This window comes from Nerophis ophidion, linkage group LG24, assembly GCF_033978795.1.
Source record: "Nerophis ophidion isolate RoL-2023_Sa linkage group LG24, RoL_Noph_v1.0, whole genome shotgun sequence".
Lineage (NCBI taxonomy): Eukaryota > Metazoa > Chordata > Actinopteri > Syngnathiformes > Syngnathidae > Nerophis > Nerophis ophidion.
In genome coordinates this window covers 42,572,686-42,597,395 of record NC_084634.1, presented here as the reverse complement: position 1 = coordinate 42,597,395, position 24,710 = coordinate 42,572,686, and the positions used below count along the sequence as shown (strand labels likewise).

Genomic DNA, 24,710 nt, shown 5'->3' with positions numbered 1-24,710 from the left:
ATCACCTTCTTTACAATCATTATTCATCTTTACTAATCCATGAAGGTTCATTACAACATCACCTTCTTTACAATCATTATTCATCTTTACTAATCCATGAAGGTTCTTTACAACATCACCTTCTTTACAATCATTATTCATCTTTACTAATCCATGAAGGTTCATTACAACATCACCTTCTTTACAATCATTATTCATCTTTACTAATCCATGAAGGTTCATTACAACATCACCTTCTTTACAATCATTATTCATCTTTACTAATCCATGAAGGTTCATTACAACATCACCTTCTTTACAATCATTATTCATCTTTACTAATCCATGAAGGCTCATTACAACATCACCTTCTTTACAATCATTATTCATCTTTACTAATCCATGAAGGTTCATTACAACATCACCTTCTTTACAATCATTATTCATCTTTACTAATCCATGAAGGTTCATTACAACATCACCTTCTTTACAATCATTATTCATCTTTACTAATCCATGAAGGCTCATTACAACATCACCTTCTTTACAATCATTATTCATCTTTACTAATCCATGAAGGTTCATTACAACATCACCTTCTTTACAATCATTATTCATCTTTACTAATCCATGAAGGCTCATTACAACATCACCTTCTTTACAATCATTATTCATCTTTACTAATCCATGAAGGTTCATTACAACATCACCTTCTTTACAATCATTATTCATCTTTACTAATCCATGAAGGCTCATTACAACATCACCTTCTTTACAATCATTATTCATCTTTACTAATCCATGAAGGCTCATTACAACATCACCTTCTTTACAATCATTATTCATCTTTACTAATCCATGAAGGCTCATTACAACATCACCTTCTTTACAATCATTATTCATCTTTACTAATCCATTTTACAATCATCCATGTCTGACTTGCAAAACATCTCAAATGGATTATTACCCCCACTTTTAGCATCCATCCATTGTTTACTCTAATCATCTATTGTGCTAACTGCTAGGTTAAGAAGGTAAGGTGTGAGCTCCCTGCCTGGATGCAGGTGTGGTTTTGGAAGTAAGCTGTGAGTAAGGTGTGAGTAAGGTGTGAGGTGAGTAAAGTGTGAGTAAGGTGTGAGTAAGTAAAGTGTGAGTAAGGTGTGAGTAAGGTGTGAGGTGAGTAAGGTGTGAGGTGAGTAAGCTGTGAGGTGAGTAAGCTGTGAGTAAGGTGTGAGTAAGGTGTGAGGTGAGTAAGGTGTGAGGTGAGTAAGCTGTGAGGTGAGTAAGCTGTGAGGTGAGTAAGCTGTGAGTAAGGTGTGAGGTGAGTAAGGTGTGAGTAAGGTGTGAGTAAGTAAAGTGTGAGTAAGGTGTGAGTAAGGTGTGAGGTGAGTAAGGTGTGAGTAAGGTGTGAGCTCCCTGCCTGGATGCAGGTGTGGTTTTGGAAGTAAGCTGTGAGTAAGGTGTGAGTAAGGTGTGAGGTGAGTAAAGTGTGAGTAAGGTGTGAGGTGAGTAAGGTGTGAGGTGAGTAAGCTGTGAGGTGAGTAAGCTGTGAGGTGAGTAAGCTGTGAGTAAGGTGTGAGGTGAGTAAGGTGTGAGTAAGGTGTGAGTAAGTAAAGTGTGAGTAAGGTGTGAGTAAGGTGTGAGGTGAGTAAGGTGTGAGTAAGGTGTGAGTAAGTAAAGTGTGAGTAAGGTGTGAGTAAGGTGTGAGGTGAGTAAGGTGTGAGGTGAGTAAGCTGTGAGGTGAGTAAGCTGTGAGTAAGGTGTGAGTAAGGTGTGAGGTGAGTAAGGTGTGAGGTGAGTAAGCTGTGAGGTGAGTAAGCTGTGAGTAAGGTGTGAGGTGAGTAAGGTGTGAGTAAGGTGTGAGTAAGTAAAGTGTGAGTAAGGTGTGAGTAAGGTGTGAGGTGAGTAAGGTGTGAGTAAGGTGTGAGTAAGTAAAGTGTGAGTAAGGTGTGAGTAAGGTGTGAGGTGAGTAAGGTGTGAGGTGAGTAAGCTGTGAGGTGAGTAAGCTGTGAGTAAGGTGTGAGTAAGGTGTGAGGTGAGTAAGGTGTGAGGTGAGTAAGCTGTGAGGTGAGTAAGCTGTGAGTAAGGTGTGAGTAAGATGTGAGGTGAGTAAGGTGTGAGTAAGGTGTGAGTAAGTAAAGTGTGAGTAAGGTGTGAGTAAGGTGTGAGGTGAGTAAGGTGTGAGGTGAGTAAAGTGTAGGTAAGGTGTGAGTAAGGTGTGAGTAAGTAAAGTGTGAGTAAGGTGTGAGTAAGGTGTGAGGTGAGTAAGGTGTGAGTAAGGTGTGAGTAAGTAAAGTGTGAGTAAGGTGTGAGTAAGGTGTGAGGTGAGTAAGGTGTGAGGTGAGTAAAGTGTGAGTAAGGTGTGAGTAAGTAAAGTGTGAGTAAGGTGTGAGTAAGGTGTGAGGTGAGTAAGGTGTGAGTAAGTAAAGTGTGAGTAAGGTATGAGTAAGGTGTGAGGTGAGTAAGGTGTGAGGTGAGTAAAGTGTGAGTAAGGTGTGAGTAAGGTGTGAGCTCCCTGCCTGGATGCAGATGTGGTTTTGGAAGTAAGCTGTGAGTAAGGTGTGAGTAAGGTGTGAGGTGAGTAAAGTGTGAGTAAGGTGTGAGTAAGGTGTGAGTAAGGTGTGAGGTGAGTAAAGTGTGAGTAAGCTGTGAGTAAGGTGTGAGTAAGGTGTGAGGTGAGTAAAGTGTGAGTAAGGTGTGAGTAAGGTGTGAGTAAGGTGTGAGGTGAGTAAAGTGTGAGTAAGGTGTGAGTAAGGTGTGAGTAAGGTGTGAGCTCCCTGCCTGGATGCAGATGTGGTTTTGGAAGTAAGCTGTGAGTAAGGTGTGAGTAAGGTGTGAGGTGAGTAAAGTGTGAGTAAGGTGTGAGTAAGGTGTGAGTAAGGTGTGAGGTGAGTAAAGTGTGAGTAAGGTGTGAGGTGAGTAAGGTGTGAGTAAGGTGTGAGGTGAGTAAGGTGTGAGTAAGGTGTGAGTAAGGTGTGAGCTCCCTGCCTGGATGCAGATGTGGTTTTGGAAGTAAGCTGTGAGTAAGGTGTGAGTAAGGTGTGAGGTGAGTAAAGTGTGAGTAAGGTGTGAGTAAGGTGTGAGGTGAGTAAAGTGTGAGTAAGGTGTGAGTAAGGTGTGAGTAAGGTGTGAGCTCCCTGCCTGGATGCAGATGTGGTTTTGGAAGTAAGCTGTGAGTAAGGTGTGAGTAAGGTGTGAGGTGAGTAAAGTGTGAGTAAGGTGTGAGTAAGGTGTGAGTAAGGTGTGAGGTGAGTAAAGTGTGAGTAAGGTGTGAGGTGAGTAAGGTGTGAGTAAGGTGTGAGGTGAGTAAGGTGTGAGTAAGGTGTGAGTAAGGTGTGAGCTCCCTGCCTGGATGCAGATGTGGTTTTGGAAGTAAGCTGTGAGTAAGGTGTGAGTAAGGTGTGAGGTGAGTAAGCTGTGAGTAAGCTGTGAGTAAGGTGTGAGTAAGGTGTGAGTAAGGTGTGAGGTGAGTAAAGTGTGAGTAAGGTGTGAGTAAGGTGTGAGGTGAGTAAGGTGTGAGTAAGGTGTGAGTAAGGTGTGAGGTGAGTAAGCTGTGAGTAAGGTGTGAGGTGAGTAAGGTGTGAGGTGAGTAAGCTGTGAGGTGAGTAAGCTGTGAGTAAGGTGTGAGTAAGATGTGAGTAAGGTGTGAGGTGAGTAAGCTGTGAGTAAGGTGTGAGGTGAGTAAGGTGTGAGTAAGGTGTGAGTAAGGTGTGAGGTGAGTAAGCTGTGAGTAAGGTGTGAGGTGAGTAAGGTGCGAGTAAGGTGTGAGGTGAGTAAGCTGTGAGTAAGGTGTGAGGTGAGTAAGGTGTGAGTAAGGTGTGAGTAAGGTGTGAGGTGAGTAAGCTGTGAGTAAGGTGTGAGGTGAGTAAGGTGCGAGTAAGGTGTGAGGTGAGTAAGCTGTGAGTAAGGTGTGAGGTGAGTAAGATGTGAGTAAGGTGTGAGGTGAGTAAGATGTGAGTAAGGTGTGAGGTGAGTAAGCTGTGAGTAAGGTGTGAGGTGAGTAAGGTGCGAGTAAGGTGTGAGGTGAGTAAGCTGTGAGTAAGGTGTGAGGTGAGTAAGATGTGAGTAAGGTGTGAGGTGAGTAAGCTGTGAGTAAGGTGTGAGGTGAGTAAGGTGTGAGTAAGGTGTGAGTAAGGTGTGAGGTGAGTAAGCTGTGAGTAAGGTGTGAGGTGAGTAAGGTGTGAGGTGAGTAAGGTGCGAGGTGAGTAAGGTGTGAGGTGAGTAAGGTGTGAGGTGAGTAAGGTGTGAGGTGAGTAAGGTGTGAGGTGAGTAAGGTGTGAGGTGAGTAAGGTGTGAGGTGAGTAAGGTGTGAGGTGAGTAAGGTGTGAGTAAGGTGTGAGGTGAGTAAGGTGTGAAGAACCAAGTCAACCGTATTGTAAGGGTAAGACTCGCCCGGTACTTACTTGGTACTGGATCCATCCCAGAATGTCCCCCTATTAGTGTGTGTGTGTTGCAGAGAGACTGGACACTTTATGGTGTGGTTCTGAATGTCCCCCTATTAGTGTGTGTGTGTTGCAGAGAGACTGGACACTTAATGGTGTGGTTCTGAATGTCGCAGAGAGACTGGACACTTAATGGTGTGGTTCTGAATGTCCCCCTATTAGTGTGTGTGTGTTGCAGAGAGACTGGACACTTAATGGTGTGGTTCTGAATGTCCCCCTATTAGTGTGTGTGTGTTGCAGAGAGACTGGACACTTAATGGTGTGGTTCTGAGCTACCTTTCCTCCAGAGACTGCTCCTGCTGCAGAAGTCTTTCTCGGGTCAGTCCAACATTCTCCAGTTCTTCATTCAGTCTCTCTAACTCCACACTGAGCTGCTGGACGCTCAACTTCTCCGACACCAACTCCTGCACGTGCAAATGTCAGGAATAGAACCGCAATCTTCTGCAGAACCACAGCAAGACACTTTAATAAAGTCCATCAGACCTGTCTGTAGTCCTGTATTGGAACATGTAGTGAATCCTGTCTGTAGTCCTGTATTGAAACATATAGTGAATCCTGTCTGTAGTCCAGTATTGGAACATGTAGTGAATCCTGTCTGTAGTCCTGTATTGGAACATGTAGTGAATCCTGTCTGTAGTCCTGTATTGGAACATGTAGTGAATCCTGTCTGTAGTCCAGTATTGGAACATGTAGTGAATCCTGTCTGTAGTCCTGTATTGGAACATGTAGTGAATCCTGTCTGTAGTCCTGTATTGGAACATGTAGTGAATCCTGTCTGTAGTCCAGTATTGGAACATGTAGTGAATCCTGTCTGTAGTCCAGTATTGGAACATGTAGTGAATCCTGTCTGTAGTCCTGTATTGGAACATGTAGTGAATCCTGTCTGTAGTCCTGTATTGGAACATGTAGTGAATCCTGTCTGTAGTCCTGTATTGGAACATGTAGTGAATCCTGTCTGTAGTCCTGTATTGGAACATGTAGTGAATCCTGTCTGTAGTCCTGTATTGGAACATGTAGTGAATCCTGTCTGTAGTCCTGTATTGGAACATGTAGTGAATCCTGTCTGTAGTTCTGTATTGAAACATGTAGTGAATCCTGTCTGTAGTCCCGTATTGGAACATGTAGTGAATCCTGTCTGTAGTCCCGTATTGGAACATGTAGTGAATCCTGTCTGTAGTCCCGTATTGGAACATGTAGTGAATCCTGTCTGTAGTCCCGTATTGGAACATGTAGTGAATCCTGTCTGTAGTCCTGTATTGAAACATGTAGTGAATCCTGTCTGTAGTCCCGTATTGGAACATGTAGTGAATCCTGACTGTAGTCCTCTATTGGAACATGTAGTGAATCCTGTCTGTAGTCCTGTATTGGAACATGTAGTGAATCCTGTCTGTAGTCCTGTATTGGAACATGTAGTGAATCCTGTCTGTAGTCCTGTATTGGAACATGTAGTGAATCCTGTCTGTAGTCCTGTATTGGAACATATAGTGAATCCTGTCTGTAGTCCCGTATTGGAACATGTAGTGAATCCTGTCTGTAGTCCCGTATTGGAACATGTAGTGAATCCTGTCTGTAGTCCCGTATTGGAACATGCAGTGAATCCTGTCTGTAGTTCTGTATTGAAACATGTAGTGAATCCTGTCTGTAGTCCAGTATTGGAACATGTAGTGAATCCTGTCTGTAGTCCCGTATTGGAACATGTAGTGAATCCTGTCTGTAGTCCCGTATTGGAACATGTAGTGAATCCTGTCTGTAGTCCCGTATTGGAACATGTAGTGAATCCTGTCTGTAGTCCTGTATTGAAACATGTAGTGAATCCTGTCTGTAGTCCCGTATTGGAACATGTAGTGAATCCTGACTGTAGTCCTCTATTGGAACATGTAGTGAATCCTGTCTGTAGTCCTGTATTGGAACATGTAGTGAATCCTGTCTGTAGTCCTGTATTGGAACATGTAGTGAATCCTGTCTGTAGTCCTGTATTGGAACATGTAGTGAATCCTGTCTGTAGTCCTGTATTGGAACATGTAGTGAATCCTGTCTGTAGTCCTGTATTGGAACATGTAGTGAATCCTGTCTGTAGTCCAGTATTGGAACATGTAGTGAATCCTGTCTGTAGTCCTGTATTGGAACATGTAGTGAATCCTGTCTGTAGTCCTGTATTGGAACATGTAGTGAATCCTGTCTGTAGTCCTGTATTGAAACATGTAGTGAATCCTGTCTGTAGTCCAGTATTGGAACATGTAGTGAATCCTGTCTGTAGTCCTCTATTGGAACATGTAGTGAATCCTGTCTGTAGTCCTGTATTGGAACATGTAGTGAATCCTGTCTGTAGTCCAGTATTGGAACATGTAGTGAATCCTGTCTGTAGTCCTGTATTGGAACATGTAGTGAATCCTGTCTGTAGTCCTGTATTGGAACATGTAGTGAATCCTGTCTGTAGTCCAGTATTGGAACATGTAGTGAATCCTGTCTGTAGTCCAGTATTGGAACATGTAGTGAATCCTGTCTGTAGTCCTGTATTGGAACATGTAGTGAATCCTGTCTGTAGTCCTGTATTGGAACATGTAGTGAATCCTGTCTGTAGTCCTGTATTGGAACATGTAGTGAATCCTGTCTGTAGTCCTGTATTGGAACATGTAGTGAATCCTGTCTGTAGTCCTGTATTGGAACATGTAGTGAATCCTGTCTGTAGTCCTGTATTGGAACATGTAGTGAATCCTGTCTGTAGTTCTGTATTGAAACATGTAGTGAATCCTGTCTGTAGTCCCGTATTGGAACATGTAGTGAATCCTGTCTGTAGTCCCGTATTGGAACATGTAGTGAATCCTGTCTGTAGTCCCGTATTGGAACATGTAGTGAATCCTGTCTGTAGTCCCGTATTGGAACATGTAGTGAATCCTGTCTGTAGTCCTGTATTGAAACATGTAGTGAATCCTGTCTGTAGTCCCGTATTGGAACATGTAGTGAATCCTGACTGTAGTCCTCTATTGGAACATGTAGTGAATCCTGTCTGTAGTCCTGTATTGGAACATGTAGTGAATCCTGTCTGTAGTCCTGTATTGGAACATGTAGTGAATCCTGTCTGTAGTCCTGTATTGGAACATGTAGTGAATCCTGTCTGTAGTCCTGTATTGGAACATATAGTGAATCCTGTCTGTAGTCCCGTATTGGAACATGTAGTGAATCCTGTCTGTAGTCCCGTATTGGAACATGTAGTGAATCCTGTCTGTAGTCCCGTATTGGAACATGCAGTGAATCCTGTCTGTAGTTCTGTATTGAAACATGTAGTGAATCCTGTCTGTAGTCCAGTATTGGAACATGTAGTGAATCCTGTCTGTAGTCCCGTATTGGAACATGTAGTGAATCCTGTCTGTAGTCCCGTATTGGAACATGTAGTGAATCCTGTCTGTAGTCCCGTATTGGAACATGTAGTGAATCCTGTCTGTAGTCCTGTATTGAAACATGTAGTGAATCCTGTCTGTAGTCCCGTATTGGAACATGTAGTGAATCCTGACTGTAGTCCTCTATTGGAACATGTAGTGAATCCTGTCTGTAGTCCTGTATTGGAACATGTAGTGAATCCTGTCTGTAGTCCTGTATTGGAACATGTAGTGAATCCTGTCTGTAGTCCTGTATTGGAACATGTAGTGAATCCTGTCTGTAGTCCTGTATTGGAACATGTAGTGAATCCTGTCTGTAGTCCTGTATTGGAACATGTAGTGAATCCTGTCTGTAGTCCAGTATTGGAACATGTAGTGAATCCTGTCTGTAGTCCTGTATTGGAACATGTAGTGAATCCTGTCTGTAGTCCAGTATTGGAACATGTAGTGAATCCTGTCTGTAGTCCAGTATTGGAACATGTAGTGAATCCTGTCTGTAGTCCAGTATTGGAACATGTAGTGAATCCTGTCTGTAGTCCAGTATTGGAACATGTAGTGAATCCTGTCTGTAGTCCAGTATTGGAACATGTAGTGAATCCTGTCTGTAGTCCAGTATTGGAACATGTAGTGAATCCTGTCTGTAGTCCTGTATTGGAACATGTAGTGAATCCTGTCTGTAGTCCAGTATTGGAACATGTAGTGAATCCTGTCTGTAGTCCAGTATTGGAACATGTAGTGAATCCTGTCTGTAGTCCAGTATTGGAACATGTAGTGAATCCTGTCTGTAGTCCTGTATTGGAACATGTAGTGAATCCTGTCTGTAGTCCAGTATTGGAACATGTAGTGAATCCTGTCTGTAGTCCAGTATTGGAACATGTAGTGAATCCTGTCTGTAGTCCAGTATTGGAACATGTAGTGAATCCTGTCTGTAGTCCTGTATTGGAACATGTAGTGAATCCTGTCTGTAGTCCAGTATTGGAACATGTAGTGAATCCTGTCTGTAGTCCAGTATTGGAACATGTAGTGAATCCTGTCTGTAGTCCAGTATTGGAACATGTAGTGAATCCTGTCTGTAGTCCAGTATTGGAACATGTAGTGAATCCTGTCTGTAGTCCAGTATTGGAACATGTAGTGAATCCTGTCTGTAGTCCAGTATTGGAACATGTAGTGAATCCTGTCTGTAGTCCAGTATTGGAACATGTAGTGAATCCAGTCTGTAGTCAAGTATTGGAACAGCTGCCACATTAAGAAGGTCATTGTGACAAAGTTTGAGTCCACATTACCTCTCTCAGAGTAGCCAAAGTCCTCTTGTCCATGGTGGCCTGTTTCTGCAGCTCCTTGTAGTCTTGCTCCCATTCCTTGGTCTTGAGGGCCACCTCCTTCATGCGATCCAGCTCTCTGCTCAAGGCCAGGACCTCCCTCTGCCCGCCCGCCAACTGCCTGGCCTTCTCCTCCAGCTCGGCCTCCTTATTGTCCAGGAGCATCCTCATCCTCCAGCTCTCCTTCTCCAGGTGCTTCCTGGTCTTGTCGGACTGGTCCAGGTCCAGCTGAAGCCTCTCTCTGTCCTTGTCGCCTTCCTCTCGCTTCCTCTGCTCCCGACTGAGCTGCTCCACTTCCACCTTCAGCTCCTCCAGCCGACTCCAGGCTCCCTTCTTCTCTCGGGCGTGTTCATCTCTCTCCTCCTTCAACTCGTCCACCTGGGCCTTGAGGTGGAACTTCTCCTGGGTTACCGTGGCAACGTTGGCCTCCAGTCTCTGGCTTCTCTTCCTCTCTCCTTGCAACTCCGCCTCCACCTCCTCAAACCTTCTGTGCACCTCCTGCAATTCTGTCTGCGCCTCCTCCAGTTGTTTGGTGAGGAGAGCAGAAGACGAAGTCAGCTTTTCCAGGTCTTCTTGCTGGTCTGCTTGCACTTGCTGGGCCTCCTCTGCCTCCCGTGTGAGTCTGAGCACCTCCTGCTGCATGGAGGACACCTCCTTCTCCAGAAGGTCTGAGCGCTCACTGCAGGCACGCAGAGTTGCCACCTGAAGACCACGCCGAGGAACATGTGAGAGTCAGCAGCAGGAAGCATGAGGGCGATGAAGCAGAGTCCATTACCTCCATGCTGAGAGCGTCCCTGCTTCTCTCAGCTTCATCACACCTGCTCACACCCACTTCTTCTTCTTTGGAGAGCCTGACTTCAGTCTCCAGGCTGGACAGGCGGGCGCCGGTGTCGCTCAGGCGCCGCTGTAGCAGGCGGTTCTCGGCCTCCACCTGGGGGACCCCGGCCTGCCCGCTGGTCTGAGCGCGCTCACGGAGCGACGCCACCGCGTCACACAGGTTCTGCGTCTTGCTCTCCATTTCCGAGATCTGATCCAACAGCACAAGCAGGACGTGGAAAGAATCACACATTCTGCAAGTGAACGATGCTGAAGAAGAAGTGGAAGAATGGAAGAAGAGTTGCACTGCTTTGAGAAGGAAGTTGTGAAAGTGTTAGTTGGAATGAGTGAATGTGTTGATGTTGGAATGCTTTCAATAGCTGGAAAAATGTGGGAATTGTGCAACTTGGAAACATGTGTCTTTCATTTCAAAAAAAGACAACTAGCATGAATGTCCTTAATGAGTTGAAATGGTTGGTGATGGAATTTTTCAAACCAGGCAAAAAATGTTGACGTAGTAACAAGTTGAATTAAGAAATGGAAAATCTGGGAATTTGGGATATTTGTCAAGTGAAAGCCTGACATTCCTGAGCAAACTGAACAGTTTGAAGTTGGAAGGCTTTGAGTGAGGTGAAAATGTGGAAGGCAGAGCAAGACAACATCTGGAGAAGAAAAAGAAGAACTAGAGGAGACAATTCCTGAAGGAATGTCATGTGTGAATGTTCCAATGCTGAGCTGGAAGTCAAATGATGACAGAATGTAGTGTGAATGGAAGAAGAGTTACAATGTTGAAGAGTTACAATGTTGAAGAGTTGCAATGTTGAAGAGTTACAATGTTGAAGAGTTACAATGTTGAAGAGTTACAATGTTGAAGAGTTGCTATGTTGAAGAGTTGGAATGTTGAAGAGTTACAATGTTGAAGAGTTACAATGTTGAAGAGTTGCAACGTTGAAGAGTTGCTATGTTGAAGAGTTACAATGTTGAAGAGTTGCTATGTTGAAGAGTTGCAATGTTGAAGAGTTGCAATGTTGAAGAGTTGCAATGTTGAAGAGTTGCAATGTTGAAGAGTTGCTATGTTGAAGAGTTACAATGTTGAAGAGTTACAATGTTGAAGAGTTACAATGTTGAAGAGTTACAATGTTGAAGAGTTACAATGTTGAAGAGTTACAATGTTGAAGAGTTACAATGTTGAAGTTACAATGTTGAAGAGTTGCTATGTTGAAGAGTTAAAATGTTGAAGAGTTACAATGTTGAAGAGTTACAATGTTGAAGAATTACTATGTTGAAGAGTTACAATGTTGAAGAGTTGCTATGTTGAAGAGTTACAATGTTGAAGAGTTACAATGTTGAAGAGTTGCTATGTTGAAGAGTTGCTATGTTGAAGAGTTACAATGTTGAAGAGTTACAATGTTGAAGAGTTACTATGTTGAAGAGTTACTATGTTGAAGAGTTACAATGTTGAAGAGTTACAATGTTGAAGAGTTGCTATGTTGAAGAGTTACAATGTTGAAGAGTTACTATGTTGAAGAGTTACAATGTTGAAGAGTTGATATGTTGAAGAGTTACAATGTTGAAGAGTTACAATGTTGAAGAGTTAATATGTTGAAGAGTTACAATGTTGAAGAGTTGCTATGTTGAAGAGTTACAATGTTGAAGAGTTGCTATGTTGAAGAGTTACAATGTTGAAGAGTTACAATGTTGAAGAGTTGCAATGTTGAAGAGTTGCTATGTTGAAGAGTTACAATGTTGAAGAGTTACTATGATGAAGAGTTACAATGTTGAAGAGTTACAATGTTGAAGAGTTACAATGTTGAAGAGTTACAATGTTGAAGAGTTACAATGTTGAAGAGTTACAATGTTGAAGTTACAATGTTGAAGAGTTGCTATGTTGAAGAGTTAAAATGTTGAAGAGTTACAATGTTGAAGAGTTACAATGTTGAAGAATTACTATGTTGAAGAGTTACAATGTTGAAGAGTTGCTATGTTGAAGAGTTACAATGTTGAAGAGTTACAATGTTGAAGAGTTACAATGTTGAAGAGTTGCAATGTTGAAGAGTTACAATGTTGAAGAGTTACAATGTTGAAGAGTTACAATGTTGAAGAGTTGCTATGTTGAAGAGTTGGAATGTTGAAGAGTTACAATGTTGAAGAGTTACAATGTTGAAGAGTTGCAACGTTGAAGAGTTGCTATGTTGAAGAGTTACAATGTTGAAGAGTTGCAATGTTGAAGAGTTGCAATGTTGAAGAGTTGCAATGTTGAAGAGTTGCTATGTTGAAGAGTTACAATGTTGAAGAGTTACAATGTTGAAGAGTTACAATGTTGAAGAGTTACAATGTTGAAGAGTTACAATGTTGAAGAGTTACAATGTTGAAGAGTTACAATGTTGAAGTTACAATGTTGAAGAGTTGCTATGTTGAAGAGTTAAAATGTTGAAGAGTTACAATGTTGAAGAGTTACAATGTTGAAGAATTACTATGTTGAAGAGTTACAATGTTGAAGAGTTGCTATGTTGAAGAGTTACAATGTTGAAGAGTTACAATGTTGAAGAGTTGCTATGTTGAAGAGTTGCTATGTTGAAGAGTTACAATGTTGAAGAGTTACAATGTTGAAGAGTTACTATGTTGAAGAGTTACTATGTTGAAGAGTTACAATGTTGAAGAGTTACAATGTTGAAGAGTTGCTATGTTGAAGAGTTACAATGTTGAAGAGTTACTATGTTGAAGAGTTACAATGTTGAAGAGTTGATATGTTGAAGAGTTACAATGTTGAAGAGTTACAATGTTGAAGAGTTGCTATGTTGAAGAGTTGCTATGTTGAAGAGTTACAATGTTGAAGAGTTGCTATGTTGAAGAGTTACAATGTTGAAGAGTTACAATGTTGAAGAGTTGCAATGTTGAAGAGTTGCTATGTTGAAGAGTTACAATGTTGAAGAGTTACTATGATGAAGAGTTACAATGTTGAAGAGTTACAATGTTGAAGAGTTACAATGTTGAAGAGTTACAATGTTGAAGAGTTACAATGTTGAAGAGTTACAATGTTGAAGTTACAATGTTGAAGAGTTGCTATGTTGAAGAGTTAAAATGTTGAAGAGTTACAATGTTGAAGAGTTACAATGTTGAAGAATTACTATGTTGAAGAGTTACAATGTTGAAGAGTTGCTATGTTGAAGAGTTACAATGTTGAAGAGTTACAATGTTGAAGAGTTACAATGTTGAAGAGTTGCAATGTTGAAGAGTTACAATGTTGAAGAGTTACAATGTTGAAGAGTTACAATGTTGAAGAGTTGCTATGTTGAAGAGTTGGAATGTTGAAGAGTTACAATGTTGAAGAGTTACAATGTTGAAGAGTTGCAACGTTGAAGAGTTGCTATGTTGAAGAGTTACAATGTTGAAGAGTTGCTATGTTGAAGAGTTGCAATGTTGAAGAGTTGCAATGTTGAAGAGTTGCTATGTTGAAGAGTTACAATGTTGAAGAGTTACAATGTTGAAGAGTTACAATGTTGAAGAGTTACAATGTTGAAGAGTTACAATGTTGAAGAGTTACAATGTTGAAGAGTTACAATGTTGAAGTTACAATGTTGAAGAGTTGCTATGTTGAAGAGTTAAAATGTTGAAGAGTTACAATGTTGAAGAGTTACAATGTTGAAGAATTACTATGTTGAAGAGTTACAATGTTGAAGAGTTGCTATGTTGAAGAGTTACAATGTTGAAGAGTTACAATGTTGAAGAGTTGCTATGTTGAAGAGTTGCTATGTTGAAGAGTTACAATGTTGAAGAGTTACAATGTTGAAGAGTTACTATGTTGAAGAGTTACTATGTTGAAGAGTTACAATGTTGAAGAGTTACAATGTTGAAGAGTTGCTATGTTGAAGAGTTACAATGTTGAAGAGTTACTATGTTGAAGAGTTACAATGTTGAAGAGTTGATATGTTGAAGAGTTACAATGTTGAAGAGTTACAATGTTGAAGAGTTAATATGTTGAAGAGTTACAATGTTGAAGAGTTGCTATGTTGAAGAGTTACAATGTTGAAGAGTTGCTATGTTGAAGAGTTACAATGTTGAAGAGTTACAATGTTGAAGAGTTGCAATGTTGAAGAGTTGCTATGTTGAAGAGTTACAATGTTGAAGAGTTACTATGATGAAGAGTTACAATGTTGAAGAGTTACAATGTTGAAGAGTTACAATGTTGAAGAGTTACAATGTTGAAGTTACAATGTTGAAGAGTTGCTATGTTGAAGAGTTAAAATGTTGAAGAGTTACAATGTTGAAGAGTTACAATGTTGAAGAATTACTATGTTGAAGAGTTACAATGTTGAAGAGTTGCTATGTTGAAGAGTTACAATGTTGAAGAGTTACAATGTTGAAGAGTTGCTATGTTGAAGAGTTGCTATGTTGAAGAGTTACAATGTTGAAGAGTTACAATGTTGAAGAGTTACTATGTTGAAGAGTTACTATGTTGAAGAGTTACAATGTTGAAGAGTTACAATGTTGAAGAGTTGCTATGTTGAAGAGTTACAATGTTGAAGAGTTACTATGTTGAAGAGTTACAATGTTGAAGAGTTGATATGTTGAAGAGTTACAATGTTGAAGAGTTACAATGTTGAAGAGTTAATATGTTGAAGAGTTACAATGTTGAAGAGTTGCTATGTTGAAGAGTTACAATGTTGAAGAGTTGCTATGTTGAAGAGTTACAATGTTGAAGAGTTACAATGTTGAAGAGTTGCAATGTTGAAGAGTTGCTATGTTGAAGAGTTACAATGTTGAAGAGTTACTATGATGAAGAGTTACAATGTTGAAGAGTTACAATGTTGAAGAGTTACAATGTTGAAGAGTTACTATGTTGAAGAGTTACAATGTTGAAGAGTTGCTATGTTGAAGAGTTACAATGTTGAAGAGTTGCTATATTGAAGAGTTACAATGTTGAAGAGTTGCAATGTTGAAGAGTTACAATGTTGAAGAGTTGCTATATTGAAGAGTTACAATGTTGAAGAGTTGCAATGTTGAAGAGTTACAATGTTGAAGAGTTACAATGTTGAAGAGTTACAATGTTGAAGAGTTGCAATGTTGAAGAGTTGCTATGTTGAAGAGTTACAATGTTGAAGAGTTGCTATGTTGAAGAGTTACAATGTTGAAGAGTTACAATGTTGAAGAGTTACAATGTTGAAGAGTTGTTATGTTGAAGAGTTACAATGTTGAAGAGTTACAATGTTGAAGAGTTACAATGTTGAATAGTTACTATGTTGAAGAGTTACAATGTTGAAGAGTTGCTATGTTGAAGAGTTACAATGTTGAAGAGTTACTATGTTGAAGAGTTACAATGTTGAAGAGTTGATATGTTGAAGAGTTACAATGTTGAAGAGTTACAATGTTGAAGAGTTAATATGTTGAAGAGTTACAATGTTGAAGAGTTGCTATGTTGAAGAGTTACAATGTTGAAGAGTTGCTATGTTGAAGAGTTACAATGTTGAAGAGTTACAATGTTGAAGAGTTGCAATGTTGAAGAGTTGCTATGTTGAAGAGTTACAATGTTGAAGAGTTACTATGATGAAGAGTTACAATGTTGAAGAGTTACAATGTTGAAGAGTTACAATGTTGAAGAGTTACAATGTTGAAGTTACAATGTTGAAGAGTTGCTATGTTGAAGAGTTAAAATGTTGAAGAGTTACAATGTTGAAGAGTTACAATGTTGAAGAATTACTATGTTGAAGAGTTACAATGTTGAAGAGTTGCTATGTTGAAGAGTTACAATGTTGAAGAGTTACAATGTTGAAGAGTTGCTATGTTGAAGAGTTGCTATGTTGAAGAGTTACAATGTTGAAGAGTTACAATGTTGAAGAGTTACTATGTTGAAGAGTTACTATGTTGAAGAGTTACAATGTTGAAGAGTTACAATGTTGAAGAGTTGCTATGTTGAAGAGTTACAATGTTGAAGAGTTACTATGTTGAAGAGTTACAATGTTGAAGAGTTGATATGTTGAAGAGTTACAATGTTGAAGAGTTACAATGTTGAAGAGTTAATATGTTGAAGAGTTACAATGTTGAAGAGTTGCTATGTTGAAGAGTTACAATGTTGAAGAGTTGCTATGTTGAAGAGTTACAATGTTGAAGAGTTACAATGTTGAAGAGTTGCAATGTTGAAGAGTTGCTATGTTGAAGAGTTACAATGTTGAAGAGTTACTATGATGAAGAGTTACAATGTTGAAGAGTTACAATGTTGAAGAGTTACAATGTTGAAGAGTTACTATGTTGAAGAGTTACAATGTTGAAGAGTTGCTATGTTGAAGAGTTACAATGTTGAAGAGTTGCTATATTGAAGAGTTACAATGTTGAAGAGTTGCAATGTTGAAGAGTTACAATGTTGAAGAGTTGCTATATTGAAGAGTTACAATGTTGAAGAGTTGCAATGTTGAAGAGTTACAATGTTGAAGAGTTACAATGTTGAAGAGTTACAATGTTGAAGAGTTGCAATGTTGAAGAGTTGCTATGTTGAAGAGTTACAATGTTGAAGAGTTGCTATGTTGAAGAGTTACAATGTTGAAGAGTTACAATGTTGAAGAGTTACAATGTTGAAGAGTTGTTATGTTGAAGAGTTACAATGTTGAAGAGTTACAATGTTGAAGAGTTACAATGTTGAATAGTTACTATGTTGAAGAGTTACAATGTTGAAGAGTTGCTATGTTGAAGAGTTACAATGTTGAAGAGTTACAATGTTGAAGAGTTACAATGTTGAAGAGTTACAATGTTGAAGCGTTACTATGTTGAAGAGTTACAATGTTGAAGAGTTACAATGTTGAAGAGTTACAATGTTGAAGAGTTGCAATGTTGAATAGTTGCAATGTTGAAGAGTTACAATGTTGAAGAGTTGCTATGTTGAAGAGTTGCTATGTTGAAGAGTTACAATGTTGATGAGTTACAATGTTGAAAAGTTACAATGTTGAAGAGTTACAATGTTGAAGAGTTACAATGTTGAAGAGTTACAATGTTAGAGTTGCTATGTTGAAGAGTTACAATGTTGAAGAGTTACAATGTTGAAGAGTTACAATGTTGAAGAGTTACTATGTTGAAGAGTTACAATGTTGAAGAGTTACTATGTTGAAGAGTTACAATGTTGAAGAGTTACTATGTTGAAGAGTTACAATGTTGAAGAGTTACAATGTTGAAGAGTTACAATGTTGAAGAGTTACAATGTTGAAGAGTTGCAATGTTGAATAGTTGCAATGTTGAAGAGTTACAATGTTGAAGAGTTGCTATGTTGAAGAGTTACTATGTTGAAGAGTTACAATGTTGAAGAGTTACAATGTTGAGGAGTTACAATGTTGAAGAGTTACAATGTTGAAGAGTTACAATGTTGAAGAGTTACAATGTTGAAGAGTTACAATGTTGAAGAGTTGCAATGTTGAATAGTTGCAATGTTGAAGAGTTGCAATGTTGAAGAGTTACAATGTTGAAGAGTTACAATGTTGAAGAGTTACAATGTTGAGGAGTTACAATGTTGAAGAGTTACAATGTTGAAGAGTTACTATGTTGAAGAGTTACAATGTTGAAGAGTTACTATGTTGAAGAGTTACAATGTTGAAGAGTTACAATGTTGAAGAGTTGCAATGTTGAAGAGTTACAATGTTGAAGAGTTGCTATGTTGAAGAGTTGCTATGTTGAAGAGTTACAATGTTGATGAGTTACAATGTTGAAAAGTTACAATGTTGAAGAGTTACAATGTTGAAGAGTTACAATGTTGAAGAGTTACAATGTTAGAGTTGCTATGTTGAAGAGTTACAATGTTGAAGAGTTACAATGTTGAAGAGTTACAATGTTGAAGAGTTACAATGTTGAAGAGTAACTATGTTGAAGAGTTACAATGTTGAAGAGTTACAATGTTGAAGAGTTACTATGTTGAAGAGTTACAATGTTGAAGAGTTACTATGTTGAAGAGTTACAATGTTGAAGAGTTACAATGTTGAAGAGTTACTATGTTGAAGAGTTACAATGTTGAGGAGTTACAATGTTGAAGAGTTACTATGTTGAAGAGTTACTATGTTGAAGAGTTACAATGTTGAAGAGTTACTATGTTGAAGAGTTACAATGTTGAAGAGTTACAATGTTGAAGAGTTACAACTTCCAGGAAAAAACTGACTTTACAACCTGGAATTAGCCAGGATGACTAGGAGAGTGCACGTACCTGTCTGTCTCTCTGCCTAGGTGTGTGCACGTACCTGTCAGTCTCTCTGCCTAGGTGTGTGCACGTACCTGTCTGTCCCTCTGCCTAGGTGAGTGCACGTACCTGTCTGTCTCTCTGCCTAGGTGTGTGCACGTACCTGTCTGTCTCTCTGCCTAGGTGTGCACACGTACCTGTCTGTCTCTCTGCCTAGGTGTGCGCACGTACCTGTCTGTCCCTCTGCCTAGGTGTGTGCACGTACATGTCTGTCTCTCTGCCTAGGTGAGCGCATGTACCTGTCTGTCTCTCTGCCTAGGTGAGTGCACGTACCTGTCTGTCTCTCTGCCTAGGTGAGTGCACGTACCTGTCTGTCTGTCTGCCTAGGTGAGCGCACGTACCTGTCTGTCTCTCTGCCTAGGTGAGCGCACGTACCTGTCTGTCTCTCTGCCTAGGTGAGTGCACGTACCTGTCTGTCTCTCTGCCTAGGTGAGCACATGTACCTGTCTGTCTCTCTGCCTAGGTGAGTGCACGTACCTGTCTGTCTCTCTGCCTAGGTGTGTGCACGTACCTGTCTGCCTCTATGCCTAGGTGTGTGCACGCACCTTTCTGTCTCTCTGCCTAGGTGAGCGCACGTACCTGTCTGTCTCTCTTGTCCTAGGTGAGCGCACGTACCTGTCTGTCTCCCTGCCTAGGTGTGTGCACGTACCTGTCAGTCTCTCCTGTCCTAGGTGAGCGCACGTACCTGTCTGTCCCTATGCCTAGGTGAGTGCACGTACCTGTCTGTCTCTCTGCCTAGGTGTGTGCACGTACCTGTCTGTCTCTCTGCCTAGGTGAGTGCACGTACCTGTCAGTCTCTCTGCCTAGGTGTGTGCACGTACCTTTCTGTCTCTCTGCCTAGGTGAGTGCACGTACCTGTCTGCCTCTATGCCTAGGTGTGTGAACGCACCTTTCTGTCTCTCTGCCTAGGTGTGTGCACGTACCTGTCTGTCTCTCCTGCCCGAGGTGAGCGCACGTACCTGTCTGTCTCTCTTGTCCTAGGTGAGCGCACGTACCTGTCTGTCTCCCTGCCTAGGTGTGTGCACGTACCTGTCAGTCTCTCCTGTCCTAGGTGAGCGCACGTACCTGTCTGTCTCTCTGCCTAGGTGTGTGCACGTACCTGTCTGTCTCTCTGCCTAGGTGTGTGCACGTACCTGTCTGTCTCTCTGCCTAGGTGAGTGCACGTACCTGTCAGTCTCTCTGCCTAGGTGTGTGCACGTACCTTTCTGTCTCTCTGCCTAGGTGTGTGCACGAACCTGTCTGTCTCTCCTGCCCGAGGTGTGTGCACGTACCTGTCTGTCTCTCTGCCTAGGTGTGTGCACGTACCTGACTGTCTCTCTGCCTAGGTGAGTGCACGTACCTGTCTGTCTCCCTGCCTAGGTGTGTGCACGTACCTGTCAGTCTCTCCTGTCCTAGGTGAGCGCACGTACCTGTCTGTCTCTCTGCCTAGGTGTGTGCGCGTACCTGTCCGTCTCTCCTGCCCGAGGTGAGCGCACGTACCTGTCTTTCTCTCCTGCCCGAGGTGAGCGCACGTACCTGTCTGTCGCTCCTGTCCTAAGTGAGCGCACGTACCTGTCTGTCTCTCTGCCTAGGTGTGTGCGCGTACCTGGTCGTCTCTCCTGCCCGAGGTGAGCGCACGTACCTGTCTGTCTCTCCTGCCCGAGGTGAGCGGACATACCTGTCTGTATTAGTTACCTGTCTGTCCTTGTCTGCCCTCAGAAGATGCATCTGCCTTTCCAGCAGGTGTTTGTCCTTCAACAGTTCCTCTCCCAGAGACTCCAAGTCTTGGCTGGTCACTTTCTCCTGCTCCAACAAGGCCTGGAGATGTTCCACCTGAAAGGACAGACCAGGAGCTTCTTTCACCAAGGAAACTACATTTGTGTAGCGACAAGCATACTCAAGTACAAACTTTTGCCACCAAGGGCCACATACTGAACGTTAAAGTATGCGGGGCCCATTTTGATATTTTCTATTTTTTTTCAAATGCTAACAACATATATTGTGTCATATTTGTATTAAAGGTGACTACATGTATTATTATTAATTGGAAAATTTCAGCTTTTTCTCATTATATACCCATTTTTTTGCTCTTTTTTCTGACATTTGTGCTGTTGTTTTATTCCCATGTAAGAATAGAATAATACTAACAATATTGTGTAACTGCATAATCTAGAATAGAATAATAATAATAATAATATTGTTTAACTGCATAATCTAGAATAGAATAATAATAATAATATTGTTGTTAAACTGCATAATCTAGTGTGTTGAAAATTCTGTACGTACAAAAAAAATATTATTCAGTTACATATTTAACAGTTTTTGATATTGTTATGGTCATTTTTCTAATTATGTATTCATAAATTAGTATTTTATTTGTCAATTAACTAACTAACTAAACTGTGTGTAATAATCATTTCTATTAGTTGGAACATTTAATCTTTGTCTCACTATATAGCCATTTTTTTATTTTTTTTAAACTGTTGTTTTATTCCCATGTAAAAATAGAATATTAATAATGATAATATTGTTTAACTGCATGATCTAGTGTGTCAAAAATTCTGCCTGTTCAAAAATATTATTGTTCGGTTGCACATTTAACAGTGTTTGGTACTGTTATTGTCATTTTTCTAACTGATATTTTCATAAGTTACTATTTATTCTATTAACTAACTTAACTTTGTTTGTTTTTATGGCTATTTTATTTTTATTTTGAGAGCTTCTAGTATTTTAAATCATGGGTGTCTACATGTTTTTTCACCAAGGGCCACATACATACTGAAGAGTCAAGTATTGGGGGGCCATTTTGATATTTTGTATTTTTTGAAAAATGCTAAAAACTGATTATATATATATATATATATATATATATATATATATATTTAAAGACAACGCGGTTTGTTATAGATGACTAAGTATAATAATAATGATTATGTACAGAAACATGCTGGATGAAAACCTGATTGGATGGAGCTTGAAAGGTGCTGCAAAGAAGAAAGAGGGAAACTGCCCAAAGATTGTCTCGTATTCAAAAAGACTTGAGGTGTAATTGCTACCAAAGGTGCATTAACTAAATATTGAGTAGAGGCTGTGAATACTTATGTAAATGTGTATTTTTTGTTGCTTTTAAATTAATTTGTACACACACACCAAAAAAATCACATCATGCGTGTAGAATTTTGAGGACAAAAATGCCTTTAGTACAAGTAGAAATAAGACTGTTACATAAGAAGGTGTGTAGAAAGTGTGACTACTTAATGGATGCAGGCAGTCCAACACTTGGCGTGTCCTACCTTCTTGCTGAGGGCCTGGTTCTCTCGCTCCAGCACCTGGCCATGGAGCTCTCTCTCCTGCAGGAGGTGCTTCTCCTCTTGCAGTCTCTCCACAGAGGCCTGGAGCTCCCCGTTCTCCTTCTCCAGCTTTAAAACCCGGCTGGAAACACACTCATTGAGCTCGTGTACCAAGGATTTCCGAGCTGCAGCAGAAGCGAAATTGGACAAAGTCAGCATGAGGAAAACAAACTACTGGCTTGCTAAAGGAGAGGAGGACATTGGCAGATCAACTGGCAAAGCAGACACTGACACTAGAGCCGCTCAGAGAGGTACATCTCAGTAAGACGGATCACTAATTAAAGGACATCTTTTGAAAGCGTGCAGGAAGACACTTGCATGCAATACAGAACACAGTGGCAGCGGGAAGAACTGTAAGGGGGAGCAGAAAAGTGGAATAAATGAGGTCACACGTTGGATTAGGACACACCAGACTGATCGCACCTTAGAAGTAAACAGCCAACAGAATTATGTGACGACTTCAGTGAGGTAGAGCCAGTGGAACATTTCATGGTGGAAATACAGTCGGAAAGGAGAAAACTCAGACAGGAAGTTAGAAGACATGGACAGAAAAAGGTTACTCTCAAAGGGTACTAAGCAGCAACCACAACATTTCATTCAAGTTTCTAGAAGAGACAGGTTTATGGGATAGAATTTAGGATGGCAAGGTAAGTATGTACTGTATGTGTATTTATCATCCCTGCAAGACTCTTTTGCAGCTTCACCTGCTTGAAAGTCCCCTGCGAAACAGGCTTGTAGGGATGATATAGCCTCTGCTGTTTTTTCCTGACCTAACATGTATATATATGTGTGTGTGTGTGTGTGTGTGTGTGTGTGAGGTTCACACTCTAATATAATAAGAAAAAGGACAAGGAGAAGAAGGACAACAAGGAGACGGACAAGAAGAATAAGAGGAAGATGAAGAAGAAGAAGGAGAAGGGAGAAGGAGAACAGGAAGAAGAAGAAGAAGAAGAAGAAGAAGAAGAAGAAGAAGAAGAAGAAGAAGAAGAAGAAGAAGAAGAAGAAGAAGAAGAGGTTATCTTACTGTCTGAGCTACAATTATCCTGGTGTTTGCTGAGTTGTTCCAGTTCCCATCCAAGATGAGCTGATTCGTTCATACTCTGTTTCTGTCTTATCTCCAGCAGCATGTTCTCTTCCTGCAGATCCTCCACTCTCTGACGGTCACTCTCTCTCTCCTGCACACACACAAATACACACACATACACACATGTATAATATGACATAGTTGTTGTTGTCATATGGACGTGTAATTATGTTGTGTTGTTGACATTGTTGTCATATGGATGTGTAATTATGTTGTGTTGTTGACATTGTTGTCATATGGATGTGTAATTATGTTGTGTTGTTGACATTGTTGTCATATGGATGTGCAATTATGTTGTGTTGTTGACATTGTTGTCATATGGATGTGTAATTATGTTGTGTTGTTGACATTGTTGTCATATGGACGTGTAATTATGTTGTGTTGTTGACATTGTTGTCATATGGATGTGTAATTATGTTGTGTTGTTGACATTGTTGTCATATGGACGTGTAATTATGTTGTGTTGTTGAAATTGTTGTCATATGGATGTGTAATTATGTTGTGTTGTTGACATTGTTGTCATATGGACGTGTAATTATGTTGTGTTGTTGACATTGTTGTCATATGGACGTGTAATTATGTTGTGTTGTTGAAATTGTTGTCATATGGATGTGTAATTATGTTGTGTTTGTTGACATTGTTGTCATATGGATGTGTAATTATGTTGTGTTGTTGACATTGTTGTCATATGGATGTGTAATTATGGTTGTGTTGTTGACATTGTTGTCATATGGATGTGTAATTATGTTGTGTTGTTGACATTGTTGTCATATGGATGTGTAATTATGTTCTGTTGTTGACATTGTTGTCATATGGATGTGTAATTATGTTGTGTTGTTGACATTGTTTGTCATATGGTATTGTTGTTAATTATGTTTGTGTTTGTTGACATTGTTGTCATATGGATGTGTTAATTATGTTGTGTTGTTGACATTGTTGTCATATGGATGTGTAATTATGTTGTGTTGTTGACATTGTTGTCATATGGACGTGTAATTATGTTCTGTTGTTGACATTGTTGTCATATGGACGTTGTAATTATGTTGTGTTGTTGACATTGTTGTCATATGGATGTGTAATTACGTTGTGTTGTTGGACATTGTTGTCATATGGATGTGTAATTATGTTGTGTTGTTGACATTGTTGTCATTTGGGTGTGTAATTATGTTGTGTTGTTGACATTGTTGTCATATGGATGTGTAATTATGTTGTGTTGTTGACATTGTTGTCATATGGACGTGTAATTATGTTGTGTTGTTGACATTGTTGTCATATGGATGTGTAATTATGTTGTGTTGTTGACATTGTTGTCATATGGATGTGTAATTATGTTGTGTTGTTGACATTGTTGTCATATGGACGTGTAATTATGTTGTGTTGTTGACATTGTTGTCATATGGACGTGTAATTATGTTGTGTTGTTGACATTGTTGTCATATGGACGTGTAATTATGTTGTGTTTGTTGGACATTGTTGTCATATGGACGTGTAATTATGTTGTGTTGTTGACATTGTTGTCATATGGATGTGTAATTATGTTGTGTTGTTGACATTGTTGTCATATGGATGTGTAATTATGTTGTGTTGTTGACATTGTTGTCATATGGATGTGTAAATTATGTTGTGTTGTTGACATTGTTGTCATATGGATGTGTAATTATGTTGTGTTGTTGACATTGTTGTCATATGGATGTGTAATTATGTTGTGTTGTTGACATTGTTGTCATATGGATGTGTAATTATGTTGTGTTGTTGACATTGTTGTCATATGGATGTGTAATTATGTTGTGTTGTTGACATTGTTGTCATATGGATGTGTAATTATGTTGTGTTGTTGACATTGTTGTCATATGGATGTGTAATTATGTTGTGTTGTTGACATTGTTGTCATATGGATGTGTAATTATGTTGTGTTGTTGACATTGTTGTCATATGGATGTGTAATTATGTTGTGTTGTTGACATTGTTGTCATATGGATGTGTAATTATGTTGTGTTGTTGACATTGTTGTCATATGGATGTGTAATTATGTTGTGTTGTTGACATTGTTGTCATATGGATGTGTAATTATGTTGTGTTGTTGACATTGTTGTCAATGGTTGTGTCTGATGTGTAGTTGGATGTGTAATTGTTGTTGTTTTGTTGACATTGTTGT

The 24,710-nt window shown here is 39.9% G+C and overlaps 1 protein-coding gene across 1 annotated transcript in view; it reads right to left on the bottom strand.

The window, feature by feature from the left end:
* The window catches only part of LOC133542215 (protein Daple-like), a 301,998-nt gene that overhangs the window by 6,182 nt on the left and 271,106 nt on the right, over positions 1 to 24,710 (bottom strand). Inside the window, exons 10-15 of the mRNA XM_061886112.1 lie at positions 22,496 to 22,646; positions 21,415 to 21,596; positions 19,817 to 19,954; positions 9,893 to 10,144; positions 9,082 to 9,819; positions 4,698 to 4,825 (exon numbers count right to left, since the gene is read on the bottom strand). Coding sequence (XP_061742096.1) covers positions 4,698 to 4,825; positions 9,082 to 9,819; positions 9,893 to 10,144; positions 19,817 to 19,954; positions 21,415 to 21,596; positions 22,496 to 22,646 — 1,589 coding nt within the window. The remainder of the gene's footprint in view (positions 1 to 4,697; positions 4,826 to 9,081; positions 9,820 to 9,892; positions 10,145 to 19,816; positions 19,955 to 21,414; positions 21,597 to 22,495; positions 22,647 to 24,710) is intronic.